Here is an 18,643-nt window from a genome sequence, read left to right on the forward strand (position 1 = left end):
GAAATGGAAGAAGAATGTGTGGAAGTTGCAGCTTTTATTTCTAAAACAAATAGTGAATTCCTCTGGGTGACTGCAGCCCCAAACAATGATACAGGCTGATGGACCTTTGAAGGTTGCCCTGGTAACTCTCAGACTGTTTCAGGGCAAATCCTTTTCCAAGAAGGAAGGGAAGATGGCAAAGTCTATGGAAAGAGAAGCTGAGGTGGTATTTAGAGGAGAGTGTGCAGCCAGGTGGGAAGTATGGAAGATATTTATGTTGGAGGGACAAACACAGTGCACCCAACACCTAGACACAAAGGATCATGTTGTGAAATTCCCACAGAATTCAGGAGATCAGACCCCAAGGAGTTGCCCTGCTCTGTCCAGAAGGAAATAACACAGGTCCATTGTCAAGCAAAAGGAAGTAATCTACTCCAGATCTATTTTAGAAGTCTCCTACTGCTCCTTTACAGCCCACAGACCTTGCAGGAGTTTGTGGGGAGGATGAACAGAAAAGACTTTGAGGCAGAAGTGATAAAATTCTCCACTCACTCTAGGCTTGAAGAAAGAGGTGCCTGTATCTCCACAAGGAGGGGAAGTAGAGAGGGAGGTGCTGAGGTCTTCTTCCTCGGATCCAGTGACTGAACACATGGGAATAGTTCAAAGCTGCACCAGAAGAGATTTAGACTGGACGTTACGTGGTCAGTGCAGGAACAGTCGTCCTAGGGAGGTGGTTGATGCCACAAGCTTGTCACTGTTTAAGAGGCATTTGGATAATGCCCTTAATCAACAGGCTTTAATTTTTCGTCAGCCCTGAAGTGGTCAGGTAGTTGGAGTAGATGATTTTTGTAGACCACTTCCAAGTGGAAGAATTTACTCTGTTCTGTTTAGCTGGAGACATGCAGAGCAACAGGTTTCCACCAGTGCTTATTTCCAGCAGTGGAAAATGTGTCTAACTGCTTGTCTGTCCCTCCTAAAGGGCTGTTTTGTTGTGGGTTTGGATGTTTTTTTTTTCCCCCTGCATCACTCCCTCTTCCCTCTCAATACAAACCACTGAGCTCTGTATGAAGGTCAATGATATCTTTGATATCAACATGTGATATCAAAGTTCCAGAGGTATCTATGAGAGTCCTTTAGCCCCAGTGGGGAGATTCTCCTCTCCCTTGCCCTTTCTAAGGTTCCTGTCATATAACAACTATTAATATTCAGTATTCCAGCTTCCCATCTTCTCTCTGGAAACAAGCTTCTTACCATGAAGACATCTCCACTTGTCAGGAAGACATCTCAACATCCATGATGACATCTGCAGTACCTCAGATGGCTCCAGGAACCTATGTTTAACAACTGCACAGTGTCCTCCTTCTCCAGTTATGATAACAGCAGCTTCAACACCACCTCGAATGGAGATGTCTACAACTACCCTGGAGACAAGAATACAGAAATGTAAGTGTGTTGTCCAGAGTCAAATCCACCTACAGACAGATATGTGTGTATGCATCTGTGTGTGAGATGGTGATTGACCTCCTGGAGCATGTGCTTTGCAGGAGGGTTAACAACTTGCTAAAAATAAAGTTCCTCACTTCTTCTCAAAAAAATTAAACCCAAAAGAATCAGAAATTATACCCAAGTGGACAAGTCCAAAGCAAAGTGGAGGAACAGAAGTCCTCCAAAATAGGGTCATAGTTGCGATCAGGAGCTTGTATCAGAGCTGAGGGCCAAAACCAGATTATTTTTGTCTAATATGTCAACTCCAAAGGAATTTTTGCCCCTTTACTCACAGGAGTTTGGGAAACTGCAGCTGGCACTGTGAGTGGTATCTCAGGTGTTCCTCAGCTTTCTCGAGACAATTCCTGCTCCCAAGGCAAGCTGCATTTTGGTTCTTCTTGCTAAGTCAGGACCAAGCTAAGGTATAAATGCTAAAGGACACTCCTGACTCCCTATCTCCTGAAATATGCAGGAATAGCCTCAGTTGCCTATTCTGTGCACACCACAACTTTTCCCCTGGTTTTTTGTGGGATCTTTTTTTTTTTTTTTCGTAGAATCATAGAATTGTTTTGGTTAGAAAAGATGTCTAAGATCATTGAGTCCAACCATCAACCTAACACCACCATGGCCACTAAAACATGTCCCAAAGTGGCATGTCCACACTTTTCTTGAACACCTTCAGGAATGGTGACTCCACCACCTTCCTAGGAAACCTGTTTGAATAGCTGACCAATCTTTCAATAATGAATTTTTTCCTACTAGCCAATCATCCAATCTAAACCTCCCCTGGCACAATGTCAGGTCATTTCTTCTCATCCTATCATCTGATGCTAAGAAGAAGAGACTGAACCCCACCTCACTGCTATTCTTCTCATGAACAGCCTCTTTTCTTCACTTCAGATCTAGTTTCAAGCTTCATTCTGACAATGGTCCCATTTCTTTGAAGCTATCTGCCAGGCAGACATCAGATCATGGGGATTTTTTTCTCTTGATGACGGGAGGGTAGTTTGGGTGGTTTGGTTTTTTTCACTTTCCTTCCTGAAACAGCCACTGGTGATCTTCACCCCAGGAGCCCACGTGGCGTTGTTCACACTGTTATTCAACACCAGAGGCACCAGCCCTGCGCACTGCCCTTCGTCTTCCCCTCTTAACCCCAAATTTGAATTCCAAACATTATTACTTTGTGTCCTGTCGCATAAGGAAGATAGTGATGACATTCAATAAAATCAGATTACTGCCAAGTTAAATGATCCTAAGCTGGACTTCAGCCAGAGGATTTTCATGCTGTAGAGGTTTTCCTTGGTCATTCTCTGTGAAAATAGGTAAATATTGCAAGGATGCCTGGAGATGTCAGTCAAATGTTACTATGAGTCTGCACACAGTTGAGAAGGAATTACATGGTACAGAGAAGAAAAAGCTTTCTTTGGGAGTTTATCCCAGTGCTGTGAGGTACAAGAGCATTTCCTCTGTTGTATTTTCTTCTTCTCTGTCCAGCGTACTTGTAACTGCAGAAGAAATGGGTTTTTCATACCCTCCAGGGAATCGTGAAAGCCCCTTATGGTTTGCCCAACAAAGAAATCTTGTGTCATATAAAATACTGGAACAGGTTGCTCAGACACATGGTCAAGGCCTCATCCCTGGAGACATTCAGGGTCAAACTTGATAGGGCTGTGCAACCTGATCTAGTTGAGAGATGTCCCTGCTTAATGCAGGGGATTGTGCAAGCTGACCTTTGAGGGTCCCTTCCAGCTCAAACCATTCTATGATTCTATATGAAGTCTTCCTCCTTCTAAGACTCATCCCATCTGAGTTACATACCTTAAAACCAACATTTCTCTTTGTTTTGCTTTTTCACAATCTTAGACAAATATTTAGCTTGGACGCCAGACACGAGGAACCAGGTATACTTGAATCTGGTTTCCTTTTAAACCATGACAATATAATTAAAAAAGGCATCTAGCTGAGTAAGCCCATGAGATTTTAAATAATCACAATAACGTTAATAATAAATTTTACAGTTAATTTTTATCTCTTTTTTCCTCAGGCAGATATACAGACCATTCTCCTTTCTTTGCACCTTTAAGCCATGCCTTTTCATGTTCAGAGTTGACAGCAAAAGCCTTTACAGAATTTCCTGAGTCTGTGATGCTGGTATTTAGGAAAACCTCCAAAACTGAGATGTTTGTCATGAAACTCCCAGCCAGCAATCATAGAATCAGAGAACTGCTGAGGCTGAAAGAGACCTTTGAGATCATCAAGTCCAACTGCTGCATTAAAGCACACAATCCTAGCACTACTAAGGTCCTACCATTAAACCACATCCCCCAGCACCACATCCACATGCCTTTTAAATATCTCCAGGGATGGTGACTCCACCACCTTCCTGAGCAGTCTGTTTCAATGCCTGATAACTTTTCTGTGAATAAGTTTTTCTAATATCCAAACTGAACCTCCCTTGGCACAATTTGTCCTGTCACTTGTTGTTTGAGAAGAGACAGATGTCCACCTCGCTCCAACCACATTTGAGGTAGTTGGAGAAGGCAATGAGGCCCACCTCCTTTTCTTCAGGTTAAACAGCCCTAGTTTCCTCAGCTGTTCCTCATAAGACTTGTGTTCAAGGCCCTTCACCCGCTTAGCTGCCCTCCTTTGGACATGCTCCAGCATCACAATATCCTTCTTGGAGCGAGGGTTCTAAAACTGAACACAGTATTCAAAGTGTGGCCTCACCAGCGCTGAGTACAGGGCAATAATCACATCCCTAAACCTGATGGTCCCACTATTCCTGATGTAACCCAGGATGCTGCATATCTTTGAGTGTAGACAACTTTAACTTTTTGTGAAACACCAATGCCTTTTTGACACCCCTAGAAGCATCCACTTTCCCAAGTTAGGCCTTTTTCTGACCTTTTCCCCAAGCTGATGGTTAGGCATTGGAATGGGATATGCTTTGACATCCAGCTTCTGAAGCAGTCATGCTAAATATCTCTTCTTTTTTTCCTTCAGCTGCTCATGATTTTTAGCCTTGATCTGACACAGTCTTAGTAATTATCCCCTTTGAGGCAGAGACGATAGGCAGATTCAGGGTCACTGCAAGCAGGCAAGGCAGAGCAACAGAAGTGATGTAAGTCCTTGCTTCTTGCAGCCCCTTGAAAATGCAAGGTTAGCTTAGTAGATGAATCGGATTTCCCAAGAAGGAGAGACTATGCTGTTATTTTAGCCACCAAGGCAACTGCCAGCAGCCAAGACTTGCAGCAAGGGAGGACAGCATGATCATGCAGTTAGAAGCAGTCAGAGAGGAGGTTAGAAATGCTCTGGAGATAGCCCTGTGGACTGAGAAGAAATATCCAGCACAGATGGCAGAGATGAGTATCCAATGAATGCCACAAAACTCCCAAAGGAGGTTTTCTGCAGAATATCCACTCACCCACTGCAGTGGCTCTGCTCTGATCCCTGTCTCTTGAGATAAAAGAAGGTCCAACAAGTACGTTGAGAGCAGACTCCTGCTGAGGACTGACAAAACTCCCTGTGTGGAATGGTGTCTGTTCTGATAATATAAAAGAAATATACAGCTAGATCAGCAATTTAAAAAGATTTAGGCATCAAATGATTAGAGGGTGAGGTCTCCTTTACTCACAAAGCCAAAGGACCAGCACAGCACAGATCTGCTGATGGGGCCAGTCAGGTGACTTTCCTTTCCTCTTAATTCTCAAAATGATTATTGCAGAGTAAAGCCAAAGGCTGTTGAAGCCAGCCTGATTTTAAAGTGAATTTCAGGACACTTTGTTTTCATAGAACCATAGAATGGATTGGGTTGGGAATGTCATCTAGTCCAACCCTCTGCAGGGAGCAAAGGCATCTTCACCTAGATCAGGTTGATTAGAGCCCTGCCCACTCTCATCTGGAATGTTTGCAGGGCTGAGGTTTTTACTACCAGTCTAAGCAACCTGGTTTTGCTGGGTCAGAATCCCAGGCCAGCCACGGGCTGCAGGCTACTGGTAGTTCTGAGTCAGCCAGGACACAGTACTGGAGTTGGCTCACAGATGTATCCCAGACCACGTGCTCATCACACTCAGTATAAAGGAAAAAATCTGCTCAGAAGAAGGGAGCATTCTGCTAGAGCCTCCTGCTTGGACTTGTCCTCAGGCTTCTGCTCCTCACCCCTTTCCTGCTCTTGAGGGCTGCCTTCCTGGACATTGTGACTGCTGCACCAATGCCAATAAAAAGTATAACTTTCTATACTTTTTATTGGCATTGGTACCAACTTGGCTATTTCATTAAATTCATTTTCACTTCGTGCTCTGGGTCTCCTTTTCCTGATTCCCTTTCTCTGGTGGAGAGGGGTTGTCAGATGATAGAGCAAATGCAAATTCTATGGCCCCAAATATGAGCTAAATGTAGACACAGGGTAACCTGTGTCCATGTCTTACCACTACCACAGTAAAGAGTTTCTTCCTAATCATTAGTCAAAATCCCCCCTCTTTTAGTTTAAAAGCATCACCCCTTGGTCTGTCACAGCAGATCTGCCAAAAATATTATCCCCTGCTTTCTTATAGGCTCCTTTAAGCACTGAAAGTTCACAAGAAGGTCTTCTTTCTCCAGGCTGAACCACCCCAAATCTCTCAGCCTGTCCTCACAGCAGAGGGGTTCCATCCTTCTCATAATTTCTGTGGACTCCTCTGGCCCTCTTCCAAGAGGTCTGTGTCTGTCCATGAGATATTTTGCAGTGTATTACAATGCTGTTGTGTCAAATGGAGTTTTTGAGGAGCTCGGCACCACTTTCCCAGTATAAGAGGGGCACTGTCACACTGGTGCATCTCAGGTTTTTCCCTGGGCTGTCTTGACTTGACAATTAACACAGAAATGTACTGATTGGGAGTTGGGGAAGAGGGGTGGAATGTGCTCTGTTATTAAAATTATTCTGCAAGGAGAGAAGGAATAGCCTCTCTGATACTGGTGAGGTTAATAATGTTCATCAACTCATCCATTCGTTTATTGCAACTCCAGTTTCCTGGCTCTTAGGTGCTGTGTAATGCACAGTGGTAGCAAGAGGAGATGAGGCTGGCCAAGGGATTTGGGTCATCTCACTGCACTGACCCTGAAGCTAAAATCAGGACAAGGAGCCTTTGCTGGGGACAACTTACAAAACAGGTAGGGAAGGCTGAGAGAACTAACCCAAGCTTCTCCTCAAGTCTTCTCAAGGTGACCTTGCAACAAGAACGTCCATCTTGAACTGAAGGTATCAAGAGAACCAACTTTGAGTAGTTTTTTGAGTGGAGTTTTTTTTACTACCTCTGGATCCAGGCTGGGAAGGTTCTTGGTTAACTGGATCTGCCAGTGCAAGGGGGAGGATTTGGTGCAAAGCTCTGAGCTTATTTTTAGTCTCCTTGTAGCTGCAGTGAATGTTCCTTCCCCGAGCACTAGATAAAAACTTTCAGCACCCTTCCCTCTTGACACAAAAAATGCAAAGATCTGATAATAATTTGGTCCTTAGTATTTTGGGCATATTGCTTCCTTTGAGGCAATCTCTAACCTTTCTTGGAAAACATCTTCTGCAAAGGTACACTAACTTATTTGAGTAATGTTTGAAAGAACATGCAGGAGCAACACCTGGGTGTGAGCATCGTGCCCAGTTCCTGGTACTAAAAGTGAACACAGGTGCCACAGTGCCACCAAGGTAGTGTTCACACCCCAGCAGACCTGCCACTATGCATCTTCCCTGGTCTGCATCATCTTCTGCTCCCAGGGCTTCACACATCACTAAAGGGGAAGAGGAGGGATTTGGGGAATTTTGTACCATCACAGCATGCATTGCAGAGAGCTATCCCAAATTAGCCTCCCTTCTAGATATGAGCCCCAAATCAACTCCCAGTCATGGTTAGAATCTCAGATTAAACCCTGCCTAGGTTAAAATCTCCAAATAACTCTCATCTAGATGGGAATCCAAAGTCAAACCCCAAACTTTCATCTGCACAAAAATCCCAAATCTATCCCCAAATGCCCATCCTGATAAAAATCTCAAATTTCTTCCATGTGGATGGGTATCCCAAATTGATTTCCAAGTCCCTATATAGATGAAAATCCCAAATCATTGCTCATATGGTTGGGAATATGAAATTAATCTCTGAGTCTCCATCCAGAGAAAATACGAGATTTCTCCCTAAGGCCCCATGATGACCAAAAAAACCCCAACAATCTACCCCAAGGTGCCATCTTGATAAACACCCCTCATCCCTCCACATGCAGGTGGGAATCCCATCCCACCCAACTCCCAAGCACCTACTCAGATTAAAAAATAAAATCTACCCCCAAACCAAATGAAACCCCCAAATCCTCCCCAAGTCCCTAACTGCAACAAAACACCCAAAGCTCCCTATGCAGAGAGGAATCCCAAATCATCCTCATATTCCAGTTTTCACCCCAAATATCCCCATGCACGTAAGAGCTGAAGATCCTCACCCTCAAACCCTCACCCCAGCTAAACCTCCAAATCTTCTCAAGCCCCCATGCCAGCAAAACTCCTATATCCCCCCACTCAGTTGAGAACTCCAAACCCCCAAATCCCTGCAAACCCTAATTCCAGTGAAATCTCCATGTCCCCAAAAGCCTCCATTTCAACAAATACCCATCCCAAACCCCCACCCCAATGAAACCACCAAATCCTCCGTAATCTTTCAATTCCAACTAAACCCCCCAGACCCTTCCATGCAGAGGGGAACCTCACATCCCCACCATGCACTTGAGAACCCCAAATCCCCTCCAACCCCCCGTTCCAACAAAACTCTCAAATCCTCCCTAATCTCCCCATTCCAATGGAAACCTCCAACCCCACCCCCCCACACCATGCAGATAGGAGCCCCAAATCCCCCACCATGCACTTGAGAGCCCCAAATTCCTCCCAACCCACCACTCCACTGAAAGCACAAAATCCTCCCTAATAATCCTATTCCAACAAACTCCCCCAATCCCCTCATGCAATTGAGAACCCCAGAACCCTTATCCCAGCCATTCCCAACCCTCTCTCCCATATTCCAACCCCCCGCCTTCCTTCTCTCCTCCTTTCCGCCCCCCCCCCCACCTCCTTCCTTCTCCCCCCGCCCCTCTCCCCGGCCCCTCTCTTCATCCTCCGAGCCGGGGGCGGAGGCGAGGGCGGGCTAGGGCCACCGTGTACCTCCCCCGGTTGTAGGGGGGGGAACACGGGGCCGGGACGGCAGCGGGGCCGGGAGTGGGCAGCGGCCGCACCTCCCGCGCCAGCGGGGAGAGCGCCGGGAGCCGCGGCGGACACGGCCGCGCAGAGCACCATGCGGGCACCGCTGCTGCTGCCGCTGCTGCTGCTTGGTAAGTGCCACCTCCCTGGCTGCTCGAATTCTATCCTTCATCAGCTTTTTGCCCCACTTTTTACACTCTCCTTTCTTTTCCCCGCCTTCTCCTCTCCTTTTCGCCTCCCTTCCCATTTTTCCCGTTTTTAACTCCTTTCCTGAAAAGCGGGAAAATCAATGGGGAGGGGGAAGGAGGGGGATGCTGAGTGCCCCTCCGCTTCCCGCAGCTTGCTGATTCTAGGCTGATCAACCCTCTTATTCAGAAGCTGAGCACACCCAGCCCTTCGCGGCAGCTCGACTTGGGTCGCAGGAGCCGCAGTGCTTGGTTCTGTCTGCGACGGTAGGAGCTGCTTCAGCTGCTTCAGGACTTTGGGGTCTTGGGAGAGCGATATGCAAAGCATTGAGCCTCACAAACGTCTTTCGGCTCCCATCTGAGCCTCGCGCCGCTTTTGGATTCCATCTGAACCTCTCACCCCTCTCTTAAGTCTCATCTGAAACTCAAAACCCTCTTTTGGGGACCTGAATGGACATTACATCACTCCTTTGGGGTTCAATCTCAATCTCTCCTTTGGGGTCCCAACTGGGGCTCATATTCCTCTTTTGGGGTTCCATCTGAGCCTCACGACCCTTTTATGGGGTCCTGTTTGATCATCACAACACTCTTTTGGGGTCCCATCTGAGCCTCTCACCCCTCTTTTAGGTCCTATCTGAGTCCCAGAACTTTTAGGGTCCTACCAAGCAAGGGGAGACCTTTGGTTTGGTTTGGTGTGCCTGCTCTTGCAATGGTCCAGTGCGTCAGGTGCTGCATGTATTGGTTGTGAGCCCTCCCCCTTGGTTTCTGGAATTTGTGTGGGAAAAGAGGGGGACAAAAACTGGTGGGAGACAGTAATTCCCTGGTGCAAGTCGATGGTGATGTTGGAACAAGGATAAACTGGAGATGCTTCCCTGTAGGGCAGCTGTGGAGTTGTGCAGGGTGCATCATGCTGGGAGGTTTGGGAGTGGGAATGGTGTCTCAGGTCCTGCCATAGTATTGGGGTTAATGGTGGTGTGGAAACGGTGCAGTAGGAGGTCTGGTTCTTCGCAGGGGGAGGGGGTGAGGGTTGCCATAAACTGTACCAAAATGGAGTGGGCAAAGGAAATGCACTGATTAGTTTAAAAGTGAATAAAAGCAGGCAGGAGTGAGGTATTTTCTTCCTTGTATTCAGCAAAGGTGAGGGAAGGAGGAAGTAAAATAAAATAAAATAATAAATGAAAACGAAAATCAAATAGGAGAAGGTGAAATCTCGCTGTGGGTTGTGGCTCCCAGCAGAGCCTCTGCTGAGCTGAATGTGCTTTTATTTGAGGTAACAAAAGCTGGGGGATGCTCCAGAGCTAAAAGCCCAAGTGGAGGCAGGGACCTGAAACTTTAACTATGGGGTGAAATCACAGAGATCTGGTTGAATTCTCCACCTGCATGGGATTTTCCTGCTCCTCTCTTGGGACTCGATGTCAAAGCTCAGTGGACAAGCAGGTGTTGAAGCCTCATCACTCCCTGATGCCAACATGGGCTTTAAAAGATATTTCTCTCCCCATTAAAATTAAAGAAGCCTCAGCCTCATTAATACTGGTATAAAGTAGGAGCTGTTAATGCAATTTTTCTTATGCTGGCCATAATTTAGCTGAGTTGAGCTGACTTTGCCCACTCGGAAGGTTTTGTTCTGGTTTTGTGTGCTGGGATCAGTACAAAACAGGCTTTCAGCAGGAGGATGGTGGGGGGACCTGTTTCTGTAGCCCTCAAAAGTGAGCCTATTGCATTTTTCTCAGAAATAATTTGATTAAATCCTTCAAAACAGTGTTTTCTGCCACTCATTTGCTGCTTCTGAGTTTTGAAATAAGCTCCTGAAAGGTGCTTTTATGTTGCTCCCTTGGTATTGGCACCAGGATTTTCTTCCTTAGGGGGCGAAATAGGCATCTCTCCTTGATGGGTGTTTGGACTTGGAGTCCCAGCAGTGCTTAACTCTAAGGCTGATTATCTGCTGTGATCATCTGTGTTACTCACAACCTAAAATTCCCCCTTTTCTCCACCCCCAAAATAGGAAGAAATAGGATATGTAAGTGAAACTGTGGGATTTTTGGTATCTTCAAAAACTATGATTGGGATGGAGCCCTCATGGTTTGCTCTGTTTAAATTGGATGAAAATGGGTGGGTGAATATGGTGCTGGGATTTCAAAGTTTAGTTTTGGGTGTCATAAGGAAGAAGGTGAGAGCATTGTCTGTGGGGCTGAGCAGAATCAAGCCCAAGTTTGCTGAAGTTCTTAAAAGCAGCTATTTTGAATATGGTTATTTTGCTAAAAGTATTGGATGCCAGGTTTGTACCATCTCAACCCCTGATTTTGCAGAGATTATTTCTTAAATTAGAATAAAATCAGTTTTAAATAAAATCAGTTTCAGACAATGCATAGTACAGGAGACATCAGCCAAATAACATTTTGAAATTCAAGCAGCCTGTGAAGGGTTCAGATTGACCCATTACAGCATGCTTGCAGGACATTTTATTTTATTTATTCTTCCCCCGTATTAGATCTTCTATCCCACAGGGGGAATGATAACAAAATTGCATCAGGAAGAGAAAATGATACTTTTTATCCTTGGATTATTTAAAAGACCCACTGCTCAAACCTGGCCTGAGGGGGAAAAAAAAAAAGGGGGGGGGGGGGGGGGCTTACTGGAGATCAGCCCTTTACCCAGCTCAAAGCAAACCACAGATTGATGGGTTTTAAACCCTTGTTGCCAAAACACTCCTTTTCATTTCCAGAACTGTGCTGGCTCTTTGATTCAGGAAGTTAGTGTTTGTCCAGAACAGGCTGTCAGAGATGTGCATTTTTAAAAGTCCATTTTGTCCATTGAATGCTAATCCTGAATCAGGCAGGAGCAATCAGCTGGGGCTATGTCTACAGGAGGAGAAAAGCAAATGTTATACAGAGAGTTTTAACATCACCATTGAAGTAGAGAGTGTCTTCTTGAACACCTGCTGTTGGAGGAACTTCGATGCAACCTTTTGCAATGCCTTTAAATTCCCAGCAGCAAAGCAGTAACAATACCCTGTGGGTCTGTTTATGAGGCTTAATTAAGGAATTGTTTATAAAGCATTTGAAGACCCTTGGATGAAAGGAGAGGAACCATGCAGTACACTGATTTAATTCCAGAGAGCAACTTTGATGGCTCATGAGGAGGAGGTTGGTGATCGTTCATGTTGGTGGCAATGGGAGACCGTCTGGAAAGAGCTGTGCTCAGCATTTGCAGGGTGGCTGGGATTGCACTTTGGTTATTATTTGCTCTATAAATCATGGATTTTTCTCTTCCCGTGTGCACCTTCCAAAAGATCTAAGCCTGTCGATGTGAGCTCTGGGGTGTTTTGGGGCTCAGATCATGGGTACTGATGGAAGTTCATTAAAAACATCAGGCTCTTCAATAGCTACTGTGATATTCTGGGTGTTATACCTCCATATGTAAGGAGGGAGGAGCTGTTGCTGTTTAGGTGCAGAACCACATCCATCCCAGCTGCTGGCACCTGCCTTGAATTTTGCCTCCTTGTCCATGATGTAGAACTCCTTGGCTCCTTTACTTTGTCCCCAAGGACTCACCGCAACACCCAGAGCCCCTTTAAGCTCTGCAGCACCAAGAAGGATGCCGTAAGTGGACCTTTATCCTTACAAGGTGATGCTCTGAGGAGGTGAGATCCCACCATACCACACAGTTGAGATGCTCTGTGTACTGGGGGCTCAAGCCTGAAGCCCAAATGCCTTCAATAGCTACATCTCATAGAACTGTAGAATCATAGAATTGTTTGGCTTGAAAGGGACCATGGATCCCACCATGGGCTGGGACACCTTCCAGTAGACCAAGCTGCTCAATGCCCTGAACACCTGCAGGGAGGAGGCATCTACAACCTTCCTTATCAACCTGTTCCAGTGTCTCATCACTCTTGCTGTAAAGAATTGCTTCCTAATCTTTGGACTAAATCTCCCCTCTTTCACCTTAAATCCATTCCCCTTCATCCTATCACTACAAGCCCTTATAGAAAGTCCCTCCCCAGCTTTCTTTTAGGCACCCCTCAGGTACTGGAAGGCTGCTTAAGGTATCCCCAGAGCCTTCTCTTCTGCAGGTGGTCCAAGCAGTAGCAGGACCGAGCACAGAGCAAACAACCCAGAAAATTCCTCTCTCCCCACTGCAGAGCTGGTGGGGAGCAACACATAGGCAGAAACTTGCAGTCTTGGTCCCAGCCCAAGAGCACACTTGTGTGACATCTGGCCACCCTCAGCTCTGCCAAGAGCTGAGCATCACAGAAGGGTTTGAACTTTGGAGGAATCCGGGTGGCCCGGTTTGGTCCATTCCCCCTGTGCAGGCATGTGAAATCTCACAAACCCTCCGAAGCGTTTTCAGGTGCTTCTGCCAACTTCCTCATCCAAAGCCTGTTTACGTGCACAGCTTCTTCCATAACTGGCCAATCTCCACCTAAGGATGTTGTTTCTGAATTCTTGCAATGCCTGCCCTTTCCTTTGCAGAGAGCTCCTGACCAAGCCTTGCTTTTTTTTTTCTTTTCCCCTTTTAATCTGAACGATGCACACAGTCATCTGGCATTTGTTGTTTTCCAGTTACCTGCTCTCAGTTCACCACAGCCCCCAGGGCTTCACTGAAACTCTATGTTGTGCCTTTGGGTTTGAGATTGCCAGGCAAATCCACTGAGTCTTTGTCTTGCAGTTTGTGAGACAACCAGGATTGAGCCTGATTCTACACAGAGGCCTTGCAAGTTCTACTGCGTGGTGGGGCTGCACCCTTTCCACATGCCACTGTGGCTTAGCCAAAAAAATTCCCTCTCTTTTTTCCCCAAACTGCCTGCTGTGATGGTGTCTCACATCTTAGGGTGAAGTGTTTTCTCCTGTTCTTATTTGGGAGAGATGGGGATGGTCCATGTGAGCTTTTTTAAGTTTTAATGGCTCTGATTGCATATTTGTTGTAGCTAAAGACCTGTGGTGGTTTGCTCTGGAGGTCCTCAAGGAATATGTAGATCCACTCAAAATTGGGTGAAGGCAGAAGGGATGCACTTTGCCCTTATTACAGCTCCAGTTTTGAGGTGCCCAAGCAAGTTATTTTGGGGCTAAACAGCCCAGTCTGAGAAGGTAGACACAGCTAGGGAGGAAAAGATGAGTTTCTTTGTGACAGTACAATAATCCTGTATGATCTGCTATGGTCTGAAGAGCCGAGATGCTGTGTAAAGAACTGTCTGTGCCACCACAGTTTCACACTCTGTTTTGCATGTGTCTGCTTAGACTATGTGCTGTTTGGTGGAGAGACTATGCAATTAATGTTCAGGGATGGGGATATGTCCTCACTTCGGTTATCTGGGGCTGCTGCAGTACAAAGAGCATTAATAAAGGCCTGCTGAACAGGGGGCTGCAATGCAACAACAGCTTTCCATGACCAAAATCAACCTTCAAGGGGAGAAGTCACACTTAGAGGGCTTTTATCATGACACCTAGTAAATTTGGAGCTCAACCATGTGCTGTCATTCAGGAGGAACTGCTGACTTTGCGCTGCTCCTTTCTACCCCTTTACAATGTGACCACCTAGGGCCCTGCTGACACAGAGGTATTTTTCTTCTAGCTGAACTTCCAGGTGGTAGGTATCAGTGTCCTCAGCTCCTTCCACAGCCAAGAGAGAGGGACAGGTTCCTTCCAGGATGACTTAGCCTGCTCCAAGTCAGCTGCTGGCTCTGAATTGCTAATAGTGCTAGGAATAGTGAGTGCCTGGGGGAGTCTTAGAAAATGCCAGCAGTGACTACTGCCTTCTGGGAGTGCAAAGCTCTCTGGTGGGTTATTGGGGCTGACGTTCTTGGGGGTTGTATAGAATCATAGAATGCTGTGGATTGGAAGGGCCCTTTAAAGGCCATCTAGTTCAACTGTCCTACAGTCAGCATGGCTTGTTGAGGAAAGCAAGCTCCTCTCCACATTGCCCACATCTTGCTAACAGTGGAGGGCAGGACACAGCCTAGAAGCCACTCATTTCAGAGAATCAGAGAATGATAGAATTATGGAATGGTTTGGGTTGGAAGGGATCTAAGGGATCTTTAAAGGTCCAACCCCTTGCAGTAAGCAAGGATATCTTTAACTAGATCAGAACCTGACCTGAAATATTTCCAAGGATGGGACATCTACCACCTCTCTGGGTAACCTGGGATACTGTCTCTCCAACATCAGGGTAAACAGTTTCTTCCTTAGGTTTAGTCTAAACCTCTCCTCTTTAAGTTTAAAACCATCACCCCTTGTTGTATCACAACAGGTCCTGCTAAAACGCCTGTCCCCATCTTTCTTATTGACCTTTTTAAGTACTGAAAGGCCACAAGAAGAACTCCCTGGGAGCCTTCTCTTCAGGCTGAGTAATACTAACTCGCTCAGCCTGTCCTTACAGCAGAGAGGTTCCAACCCTCTCACCATTATTATGGCCTTCTCTGCCCCCCCCCCTCCAACAGGCCCATATCTCTCCTGTGCTAAGGACTCCAGAGCTGAACTGGAGGGGCACTCCAGGTGGGGTCTCACCAGAGTGCAGTAGAGGGGGAGAGTATGTATGCATGCAGATATTTGCTTGACTTGAGCCCTAATGTGTCTCAGAGTTGACCTTTGGAACCAAATATTGCTGAAAGCCATTAGGAAGCAGCAAATAAATGCCAGGGACCTGCACTTTGGTAGACCAAATGCCAGGTCCTGCACTTTGGTTACAACAACCCCAAGCAACAATACAGGCTTGGGGAAGAGAGGCTGGAAAGCAGCCTGGTGGAAAAATGATCTGGGGATGCTGGTGGACAGCTGGCTGAACATGAGCCAGCAGTGTGCCCAAGCAGGTGGCCAAGAAGGCCAATGGCATCCTGGCATGTATCAGGAACGTGTCCAGCAGGAGTAGAGAAGTGATTGTGCCCCTGGGCTTGCCCCTGGTGAGGCCACAGCTTGAGTACTGTGTTCAGCTCTGGGCTCCACAATATAGGAGAGATACTGAGGTCCTAGAGTGTGTCCGGAGAAGACCTCTGGTGAGGGAGTTTGGGGGCATGTCATACAAGAAGCGTAGCAATAGAAGGAGAGGGAACGGGCTTGAAATTGCACCAGGGGAGATTTAGGTTGGATATTATGAAAAATATATTTACTATATTAGAGGTCAGGCTGCCCAGGGTGGCATTGCCATCAGGTGTTCAAGAAGTGTGTAGATGTGGTGCTACAGGATATAGTTTAGTGGTCATGGTAACTGGGTTCCAGTTGGGCCCAATGATCTTAAAGGTCTTTTCCCACCTTAATGATTCTGAGATTTTATGATTCTATGTCCCATCAACCCTAACATGACAAAACCCCTCTATCCTTCAAGAGACAGAGTGAAGTTGCTCCAAACCCCAAAGGCACCAAATTCCTCCAATGATCATTTGCTTATTGGGCCCCAGGTAGTCTTGCTTAAGTTTTTCTCATCAATAAACGTGTCTGTTTTGCAAACCTTTGTGTCTTTGCAGCCGTTGTTGCTCTGCATGTTGCAGGCCCCTTTTCTATCCTGTAAATAATGTTCGTCTCACGGCTTGCTTGGCCCAAGTCCAGGAGCACTCTGCAGACACCAGTGACAGTTTGGTGACAAAGTAGTGGAAGGAGACAGGGAGAATGCAAACAACTTATTAAAATCATCTCAGTGGTAACATCTTGACATCCAGCATAGAGCAGAAGAGCCTTTATTTTGGGCTATTTTTTTGTGTAACAGGAGTTCAGTGCTGCAGAAGCATCTGCTTTTAGATGTGGATCCATAATAAGAAGCAACATGCCAGGTTCAGATTTGGCTTTCAGCATGGATCAACTTGAGCATAATGTCCAAGCTCTCACATCTCAATGTAGTTCTTTGGATGGCAGCAAAAAGGGAATCGGCCCCAGTCTGGGCAATCTGGGATGGGGAAGGGAAAACTGGAAGTGCTGATGTTGCCAGCTCTTCTGCAGTTGTGAGAAAGTTGCTTTTTCTTCCCACTGAAGGATCCAAGGTAATGTTGTGTAGGTTCAGATGCTTAACCAAGCTGTTTAAGGTGAGAGCTGAGTTGTCCCTCTAATCCAGCTGCTGTTAATGCAGAGAAAGAGGGGCAATGTCAAGTTGCACAAGTCATGCCAGGGAAGGTTTAAGTTGAATACTAGTAAAAATTCCTTCCCAAAAAGGGTTGTCAAGCACTGGAACAAGCTGACCCTGGAGGTATTTAAAGTCTGTGTAGATGTGGTGCTGAGAGACATGGTTTATTGCTGACCTAGCAGTGTTGGGTTAATGGATGAGCTTGATGGTCCTGAAGGTCTCTTCCAGACAAAATTATTCTATGATTCTATGATCTTCTGAAAGCAATTCAAATGTGACTTGGGATAATTTAGCCCCTAGAGATGCTTGTCTCCACACATGCTCCCCCAAAGGGTCTAATGTTACACTAAAAATACCCAGGAAACCCTTATGTTGCATAACAGCATCTGTATGTGTCAAAAATGTGAATTTCAGGCTTTGGAAGTTGGTGGTGGTGGGTCAGGAGTAGATTCTAAAGGCTGCAAAGCAGAAAGACAGGTAAGGAGTACTTTGGGTTTAGAAACCTGTTTGAAATGAGGTGCAGGACAGATGCCTTAAAAATAGGCACCTGGGATCTGCGTTAAAATATCCTCCAAAATGGAAAAGGTATTTTTTTATTGCTGAATTAATCTTATTTTAGATGTTGCACTGAGGTCTTGCTCATGTTTTTAGCATCTTTAATAAAATTTGGATTAATGCAGCAGTTTTTTATCTCTTACAAGCTCTGTGTGCAGGGGGCTTTAGTCTTATGCCACATGGTTTATGAAAGTGCTGAAAGGGAGGAGGAAGGTCATTTTGTAGTGGAAGAATAAGGCTTTAGTTATTAATGGCAAAGGCTGAAATTTTCTGTCTCAGCCTTAATTGGTTTTAACTGGGAGAAAGGGTAGAAATTGGCTTAGAGTTATTAAGTTGTATTACTTAAAGATATATTAAATCTGTTGTAGTGAAATGAGGAGACAAGCTTATCAGACATTTATTCTAAGTGGCTTCTGCTAGACACAGGCAAAGAGAAACCACCAGATTTCTAACTTTGACAAAGACAACTTGAAAGATTCTGCAGCAGGCTTTGGAGAAGCTGTGTTTGAAAAAGTCTTCTTTGAAACCTAATAGCAAAGCTCTTTAATTTTTTTCCTTTTTTTTTTTTTTCCTCTTCTCTCCTCCCCCAAGTTTAAAGACAGAAGGATGAGATAAAACATTCCACCATGTACACAAATGGGGGGGGCAGGGATGGAAAAGTTTAAATGATCTTGCTGCAATCTGTGGAAAAAGGACAGCTCTCAGGGTGACTGTTATTGAGATACTGTGTGCCTTGAGTATGAGGAAAGGCAGAATAAAATGGCAGGGATTCCAGCACAGATCCAGTAAGCATCAAGTAATGAAGCTCAAATAGATAGGTAGGTAGGTAGGTAGGTAGATAGATAGATAGATAGATAGATAGATAGATAGATAGGTAGGTAGATAGATAGATAGATAGATAGATAGATAGACAGACAGACAGATAGAGAGATACTAAATGAGCAATTAAAGTTGTTCCTGTTGGACATTTCTATTTGTTTGGTTGGTTGCTTGGTTGTTTCATATTAACAGAAGAAATGTTTAAAGCACAGGTAAAGGAAGCAAGTTTTTAACCAGGTACTGGGCCATCCAGGAAGGAGCACACCCAAAGCAGGTTGAACTGCACAGCTTCAAAACCAACACTCTCATTCATGCATGTTTTAAAGCCATTTTCCCACTCTCTAGCTGCTGGTGACCTGATTTGGTTTCA

General features: G+C 45.6%; 1 protein-coding gene across 1 annotated transcript in view; it reads left to right on the plus strand.

Moving 5' to 3' along the window:
* The first annotated feature begins 1,312 nt into the window (after window positions 1-1,312).
* The window catches only part of PODXL (podocalyxin like), a 56,590-nt gene continuing 39,259 nt past the window's right edge, over window positions 1,313-18,643 (plus strand). The window contains exons 1-2 of the mRNA XM_054399769.1: window positions 1,313-1,422; window positions 8,648-8,799. Of these exons, the coding sequence (XP_054255744.1) occupies window positions 1,313-1,422; window positions 8,648-8,799 (262 nt within the window). The remainder of the gene's footprint in view (window positions 1,423-8,647; window positions 8,800-18,643) is intronic.

The sequence above is a fragment of the Indicator indicator genome, chromosome 3, assembly GCF_027791375.1.
Source record: "Indicator indicator isolate 239-I01 chromosome 3, UM_Iind_1.1, whole genome shotgun sequence".
Taxonomy (NCBI): Eukaryota; Metazoa; Chordata; class Aves; order Piciformes; family Indicatoridae; genus Indicator; species Indicator indicator.